This window comes from Typopeltis vanoorti, chromosome 5, assembly GCF_054136105.1.
Source record: "Typopeltis vanoorti isolate ZY-2024b chromosome 5, IOZ_Tvanoo_1.0, whole genome shotgun sequence".
NCBI lineage: Eukaryota > Metazoa > Arthropoda > Arachnida > Uropygi > Thelyphonidae > Typopeltis > Typopeltis vanoorti.
The window spans coordinates 118,509,342-118,517,684 of NC_143553.1; the positions used below are offsets into that span (position 1 = coordinate 118,509,342).

Sequence of the window (8,343 nt, forward strand, 5' to 3'; positions counted from 1 at the left end):
TCATCTGAAATTTGCAGATGATATTGTCCTAATAGCAGATAATCTTGAAGATCTGGAAGAAAGAATAAATTAGCTAAATGAAGCCTCCAGAGTAATTGGATTAAAAATAAATAGAGAAAAAACAAAAATAATGATGAATAAATACATAAACCAAAGAACTGTCAAAGTCGAAAACCATGAAATAGAACAAGTTACTTCATATGTATATTTGGGCCAATTGTTATCCTTCGAGGAGTGCCAAAGAAAAGAAATTGAACGAGGAATTCACCTTGGATGAATGGCTTATGGGGAAATGAGAGACATATTCAGAAGCGACATCCCTATGAATGTAAAAAGGAAAACTTTCAACTTGTGCATATTTCCTGTCCTAACATACGGGGGAGAAACATGGACTTTAAGCCCTAGACAAAAAATAAGAACGACACAGTATCGCATGGAGAGAAGTATGCTAAAAATAACATTAAGGAGTAGGAATACAAATACCTGGATAAGATCTCAAACAGGTAACACGGATATTGTAAAATACATTAAACAGACTAAGTGGAGATGTGCTGGTAATGTTGTCAGATGCAATGACGGCAGATGGACTAGAAAAGTAACAGAGTGGAGATCAATGGATGGAGGAAGACTGAGAAGAAGGTGGAGGGATGAACTGGAACATGTTGCAGGAGTGAGACGGATGGGAGAGGCAGAAAACCGAGTGGTCTGGAAAACCATGGGGGAGACCTTCGTCCAGCAGTGGACAGAACCAAACAGTTGAAGAAGAAATACACTGTATAACAGCAAGAAGTGTGCAATTACGAATAAATACGCCTACATACGTTTATTTCGACTAATTCCATTCCAGAAAGTCCCTCTCTCGATTCACAGCAAGCAACACTTAAACATCAGAGCATGGACCAGTTAAAATTAACTTGAATCTAATTCAAAGTAATCAAAATTTTTTAATTGCCTAAATGGTTTAGTTTTTCGCTGTCACTAATTTCATAAAATTTATTATCCTACTAGGGAAGGATGAGAATCCACAAAGAGCAATTTTTTAGGGCAATTATGAGTGGCAACATCTGGACTGTGAAACAAATGCTGGATTTAGGAGCAGACCCAAACATGATATTTTTGGAACAAACAGTTTTAACTTATGCTACAAAGAAAACTCGCGAGAATATTGGTGAGTATTAGACTACTGTAATATAAAGATTAGGAATGATTTTAATAAAGTAATTTCCTTATGTTGGAGTCCAATAATTTGAAATTTTCTCCATACAGAGATGCTCACCTTACTGGTCGAATCTGGTTGTGATGTAAACAAAAGAAATCCCAATGATCAAAGTTCTGCCCTCATATGTGCTTGTCGGTTGAGCTATTCTGCACTGGCTGTGAAGTATCTGATTGAAAAGGGGGCGGATGTCAACTTGGTAGATATAAGGGGATACAGTGCCTTAACTGCGGCGACAATGAGTTCTCATTCCCAGTTGGACATCGTTACTATGTTGCTAGATGCTGGAGCTAAGGTAAGCATGTTTCAAAGTTTGCTTTTGTTTTGTACTGAGCACTTATCGTTTATTGACGTTTTTGACGAATTGCCTAATTAACATGTTTTCTATTCTTGCAGGTAAATTGTAATGTTGAGATCGGATGTACTCCATTGCACTGTGCCATACTTGAGGTGCATAGAGATAGACTGAGGCTGGAATCTTCACCATCAGAGAAACTTGCAATTGTTTCCCTGTTAATAGAACGTGGAAGCGATATCAACGGCATGTCATGTTGTGGTAGTTCACCGTTCTTTTACTCTGTCTTAACTCATCTGGAAAGTGTTGTATGGAAATTAATCGTAGCTGAATGTGACTTACCAAAATGTGCTGGACAATCCAGGTGTCCCATATATAAAGTAGTGAAATGGGAAAACAAACAATTACTTGCTCTCCTTTGGATTGTTCATCCATATTTCAGCCATGACTGTTTGAAAAGTCCTAAAAGTCTTTCGGAGATTCAGGATGATGAACTACGTCAATGGATTTTAGAAAAGCTCTCCAACCCACCCCGACTGTTTGATTTGTGTCGCCGAACGATTCGGACAATCTTAAAAGGAAAACTTACAGAAGCATTGGGTTCTTTAAAATGCCCTGAAATTATGAAGAAGAGACTGAACTTAAAAGAATACGATTTCGAGTATTGAAAAAAAAAAAAAAATCGCAGCAATGCATTCATTTCAGTTCCATACATTGAAATTATATTTGTTCATAATCTTTAAAATAAATGTTTGTTTTCAGTAGTGCCTTGTTTTCATCTGACATTTAACCAGTTATCATCTTAATGTTCCCTGAATATTAAGTGTCAAAATATTTCTTACGCAGAAAAATTGAGAAGTAGACTGCTGTCGAATCTATTATAAGAAGTTGGTTTTCGATTACCAGTTTATTTCAGCAGTACTCAAGAAAATCTTGTCGAGTCTGATATGAAGAGCCAACACTAGCGCTGCATTTTATAATGTTGAGCAGATTACTAAAAAGGTTTTAGTTAACGAAATTATGTGCGGAGAGTTAATTTTTAGTTAAAATTAACTCTCCGCACATAATTTCGTTTATTCCAAATATTATCAGATTTTCTTCCAACGAAGAGGTATCATTCGTTTTTCTTTGTTAATGTAACAAGATCAGTTCTTTATACATTGAGGCGAGAGCTGTCTTAAATCGTCAACCGATTACAGATAGGATTATTTTAAGTTCTTCTTAATTAGGCAAATGGTTAATGAATGATGCCAATTAAAAAACAAACAAACCTTGGGTATTGCTCAAGCTAAGCACAAGTTCTTACATCCAGAGTCGAGTGGTAAGATTCCATTTGTTTACTTCCAAAGAAATCAAGCGAAGCCATAAATAGATCTTTTGTATTTGATCAGAACAATTTATGATATTTTAACTTATAAAGGATTACTTTATCAAGGCTTTGCTTAAAGATGATTTTGCTGGTCTCATACCAGAATGATAGGATTAAGTTCTTTCACTGTGGAAACCTGAGGTTTTTCATCTACGTTTTACAAAAATACTTGGAAATCCTTTGATGAAAAACTAAGGATGTCGTGACTGTTAGATAATAAGTCTAACTGAAGAATACTGAAGAAGAGGAGGAGATATTAATTCAACATATTCCTTCAATTCTTCAGTGAAGTACCACCCGCTGGTGTTGAGATAATTGTCGATGAGAGAAAGTCTAAAAAAAGGAAAATACAATCAGAATGAATTAAGAAGACTGTAAAACAAATAGTGGGATATTATGAATTCTTTGGTTACTATATTTGAGTTAGTATAGTTAAGCAGCGTTGTTTTACGGATAGAGGCGAATAAATTTTATTTACTTTCAGTATACATCTGAAGAAAAACATTACTGATATCGAGGTTATATTTTTATTTTGTTTGCTTTTGAGTTGGAATGATCAATTTTGAATGCACACACAATTTAAAGAAAGTTAACTTTTCTGTTGCTTGATCAAGAAAAAAACAATCATGTCTTTGTTACATGCATGTTTGCTCTGTGAGGGTATCGAATTAATACTGAGCAAATGCACTTTGTCATTCTCATCCAATCTTCAGATAAAATCTACATTATTTATCAATGTAGCTAGGGATTTTTTCGTGTTTTTCATTCAATTTATTTAATATTCCTTTAATGGAGGTTATACTTTATTGAAATGATTAAATCATTTCAACCTTTAGATCTTAAAAGGATTTTCTACTCTAAAATGGAACGACCCACTTTCTCGACATAAGACTACCATCTACTTCGCTCTCTCGTTTATCACAACTTTTAGTCTGAAAGTCCGATCACGACTTTAAAAATTGTCAAACATAACCCCTCGGTAAATTGAATGGCAGTATGTTTTCGTTCTGATCATAACGATAATAGCAAAATAAATGTATATGCGAAATGGGGAAAAATATATTAGTAGATGCGAAAACGAATTTTCATTTTCGAAAATGAATTGAAAATAAAACCATTTTCCTCTTTATTTTATATTTTATTTTCACTGACGTATACATAAAGACAATACCATATGCTCTACCATGTTAGTTAATGAAGTTAGATATATTTTTAAATAACTTTCTGCCCATATCACAATTATGTCATATCCCCACGTGCCCTCGAGGATACAGAGGTCTGACAGACGTCAGTTTACAGGCCGAAGGATTTAACCCTGTGAGAATTGCAAGCCGTTAGCAGAGTGCCAACAGCATCGAGCGATTTTCTCCTTCCAACTACTAACCGCGCTCAGACTTGTTTAACTTGCGCGAGCCATTGGTTGCGGAGACTCTACTAATCAACCAACCTTTGCTGGCATCACAATTACGTAATTCCTTCTTAAAAAATTACCTAAACACCTGTTATTTGTTGAAGGTTATTGTACATCTTTTCAATCTTAAAAAGAAAAAGAAATTCTTCATTATCTTTTTGTTAGCCATCAATCACAATATATCCCAAATACTCGTTTCTAGAAGGCAGGTCTATTTCAGAATATAGCTTTGATATAATTTATCAACATAGTATTCCTATATGTATAAATCTCATCAATTTAATGATATGTACTATCAATATCAATGAGTATTAAGGCTACTCTGACAGCACTACATCCTTTAGTTTACATTATTATTAATCTCCTCTCACCAATTTTCTTCCAAATCGATCTATTACTTGTAAGTACGCCCAATATTGTCATATCCAACATGTCATTGTTCTATACCACTAGACCTTGGTCGTCCTCTGAGTTTTTCCTACCAATCTGGCAAAGAACACTTATTTTGCTAATCTTTCTTCTCCTATCCTGTTTAAGTGGCCATACCACTTTTCATTAACTCTGCTTATAAATTCTTCTTTGAAAACTATGTCGAGTTCCTTTCTAATAGCTTCAATTTTAATATAATTCTACCATTGAAGCCATCTGTTGAATCCAGTAATTTTTCTCAGAAACCCGATTCTGTGGTCACTAACTTTTGTTCAGGCGCTTTATGTCTAACTCAACTATGAGATTCTTAACTTAAAACTGTTTGAACATTGCCTTGTACACTACTAGGTGATGTTTCTGCTAATTTCTCTCTTATTTCATATAAGTTTATTCAAATGGCTTCACACCACACTTCATTTGCTTTTTCTGTTGTCTATTTCCAAATTGAATTTGCTGTTTTCATTAAAAAGTGTGCCTTAATAGCTGAAATGAAATATGTTACTTGTATACTGTGGGTTCTCCTTTGAGATGCAGCTGAAGTTTTCTATGTTCCTGCTTTTCAGAGTTTTTGTCTTTCTATTGCTCATTTTCATCCCAAATATGTTGCAGCTGTTATGCAATTTTGTTCGAGATCCTGGAGACTTGTACTAGATGTGCTTTGAAGTACAAAATCATCTGCATAAAACAATCTTCCCGTATTTCCTTCAGTTAAACTGCTGACTTACAGCTTAAATATAGACTATGCATTGATCACTGTATAATGTTCCATTTACCACATATAGCTGTATGGTTTTGAAAAACTTTTCTGAGCAACTTGTTTGACTTTTCCCAGATCAACAAAACTTAAAACAGATCTTTATCTTGTTCAGGTGCTTTATTTATGATTGTGAAAATCTGATCCTAAAAATCCCCATTTAGCCTAAACCCAGATTGTTCTAAGTTTCTCTTCCACAGTTTTTCTCAACCTCTTCAAGGATACTTGAATGCTACCTGGAATACTTACTAGAGAAAGAAATCACTCTGTATTTTTCACATTCATTTTTGCTTCAATTTTTACAAATGAGAACTTCGAATCATCTGCAATATGATCCTCTGAACTATGCAACGTAGTCACTGCAAAAGTTTTATACCTCCATTCTTAGCTTTTGAGGTCGAATATCATCTACTCCAGCTACCATTCGACATCTCAAGTTTTTGACGGCTTTTTCTACTCCGAGTATTGATATGTATTCCTGTTAGCATTCGAATTAAAAATTTTCATTTACTGTTCTGCGTTGCTTGTTTCATTTAATAGTCTTTCAAAGTAATTTTTCACTTACCATAAGTTTTCATGTTGCTTTTATCATCTCTGATTCTTTTACAATCCTCTTTCCATTTCTGTGCTTTTTAACATCCTCCTGAACATTTTACTACTTTCCTGTTATTTATTTTCCATATTCTTACAGGGGTCTTCTTGTAATTTCCAGTTGTTTGTATAGTTGAGTCAACACTTTACATGTAAAAGCTGCTAAACTTTAATTCTTTTTTTAGAAGTTTTCTTCCATACTGTTCTTTTCAATGTTACATTCACATTTGTCCTATTTAGCACTAACTGGTGGCCAATTTTAAATCCTCTGTGCACTCTTGTATCCTGAACCTGCATGAACGATATCAATATCAACAATGACACAGTCAATGAGGCTTTTCTTATTTCTTGCGTCCTCTGCACATCAGAATGTTGGAAAATGGTGTGTGCAGTCACTAGTCCGTATCTTGAAAACAGAAATCCAGCAGGTACCACTATTATTATTATTATTATTACCTTTGTACTTTTTTCCAAAATGTTCCCATGTGCATGATGGGATTCATTTCCTACTCTGTTGTTTAGATCTCCAACAAGTGCCACTTTTTTCCATTTTCATTATGACAGCCGCATATTCTAGTGACTCGAAAAATTCCTCTTAGGAGATCCATGTGTGGGACTAGGCTTTGCAAAAAAGTTTAGAAACAAATACAATTTTTTTGGAGAATGAATTTTTTTATTAATAATCTGACTGCCCATCTACTTTTAGGACACCATGAATTCAACTTGGTATAGAATGATAGAAGTCATGTACATAAGATCATGGAATTTGGAACTATTCGTTTTGCAAAATATGTCCAAGCAGTTATGTTGCAGGTGGAAAATGTGATCGAACCTTGGAGAACTGATTGAAGACAATATTGTGTCTGTCTCCATGCTTTTTTTTAATCTTCGATACTGTGGCTCGTGATACGCCTACGATTTTTGACGTTTTAGTTACGGCAGCTTCTGGAAGTCGCACTCCAATGATCATTGGAAGCATTGAGATCTGACATTTTGCACACGGCTAATTCACCACTATGACTATGGCACTGCTATGTGATAGCTAGCCGATATAATTCTGCACTGTCACATCGCGAATGACGGTTCTCTATGGTTGTTAGTGTGCAAAATGTCAGACCTCAGTGACCTCCAAAAAGTATGATCATTGGAGTGCAGCTTGTAGGAGTCACCATAACCAAAACGGCAGAAAAATCGTAGGTGAAGCAGCCAAAATATTGAAGATTACGACAAGGTATGGAAACGAACAAGGTATCTCCAATCGGTCCTTCAAGGTTCGATCACATTTTTCACCTGCAACATCACTGATAGTGTTGGGACATCTTACAGGAAGAATGGTCCAAATTTCCATTATTTGTATCAGTCACATCGAATTCATGATGTTCTAATAGTGCAAGGTGGATCTACAGTCATTAATAAAAAAACAAATTGCAATTGTTTCCATTATTTAATAACCCCCGCCTCTGTAGTGTATCTGAATTTTGATGGGACATACTTCTTTCGATTGTAAAACCTCACTTTCATTCTCATAACTGAAGAATTCGGGGTTTTAGTCCCGTAAAACAGGCATGTCGGTCAGGGAACACGCTAATAACATACAAAAATACTCTGACTAGTTGATAGATGTCATAAGAAAATCCTTTGACACTATAAAGGTGTCATACAGTAATAATATTTTACACTAGAAATTCTTTGCATAAATACCAGAATTCATACATGTCCATCTGAAACTATGAAAGGTGAAATCCTCTCCCCACCGATCTACACGTCCTTCAGCACTTTTAGGTCATATACATTAAAATCGAGTTTAACATTTACCCAATGGTAATCCTATTCTTGAATAATGAGTGCAGACTGGATACCTAATCTCCATGTCCAGTGAAGTGTTCGCCGCTTTATGGTTGATGGGATACTAACATGCTTTAGAGTTAATAGAATTGTTAATAGGATGTGAGCCGCTGCAATTTGCACATTTGACTGGTTCAGATTTTTTGCTCCTTACAGAAGAGGAGGTTGTATGCCTTTTCATGTTCATCAATGAAATTTGGTCCTATATTCTCAATGTATGTAAGTCCGAATCTTTGACATCGGTGGCATTGACCGATCGTTACTTTACTTAGTATCGGCTTTGGTTTTATAGCTATGTCACAAATAGTTTTCTAGTCGTACATCTCTATTTTTTGGTTGATTTCGACCGGTAGTACGAGTGGCTTTGACTGTGTATTTGCTTTAAACATCTGTCTGATCAGAATGGGACTGAGTTCAAAATTATGAAAGTCTA

At 35.1% G+C, this 8,343-nt stretch overlaps 1 protein-coding gene across 1 annotated transcript; it reads left to right on the top strand.

The window, feature by feature from the left end:
• Nucleotides 1–1,050: 1,050 nt before the first annotated feature.
• LOC150106751 (ankyrin repeat domain-containing protein 61-like) lies at nucleotides 1,051–2,179 on the top strand. The gene is made up of 3 exons (XM_090393470.1): nucleotides 1,051–1,168; nucleotides 1,267–1,511; nucleotides 1,613–2,179. The coding sequence occupies exons 1-3, from the start codon at nucleotides 1,051–1,053 to the stop codon at nucleotides 2,177–2,179; spliced, it is 930 nt and encodes a 309-aa protein (XP_090249596.1).
• Nucleotides 2,180–8,343: the final 6,164 nt, after the last annotated feature.

Coding starts and splice junctions, on each gene's coding strand:
- LOC150106751 (XM_090393470.1), top strand. CDS start 1,051: ATGAGTGGCAACATCTGGACTGTGAAACAAATGCTGGATTTAGGAGCA. Junction 1,169..1,266: donor GAAAACTCGCGAGAATATTG/GTGAGTATTAGA, acceptor TTCTCCATACAG/AGATGCTCACCTTACTGGTC. Junction 1,512..1,612: donor TGCTAGATGCTGGAGCTAAG/GTAAGCATGTTT, acceptor CTATTCTTGCAG/GTAAATTGTAATGTTGAGAT.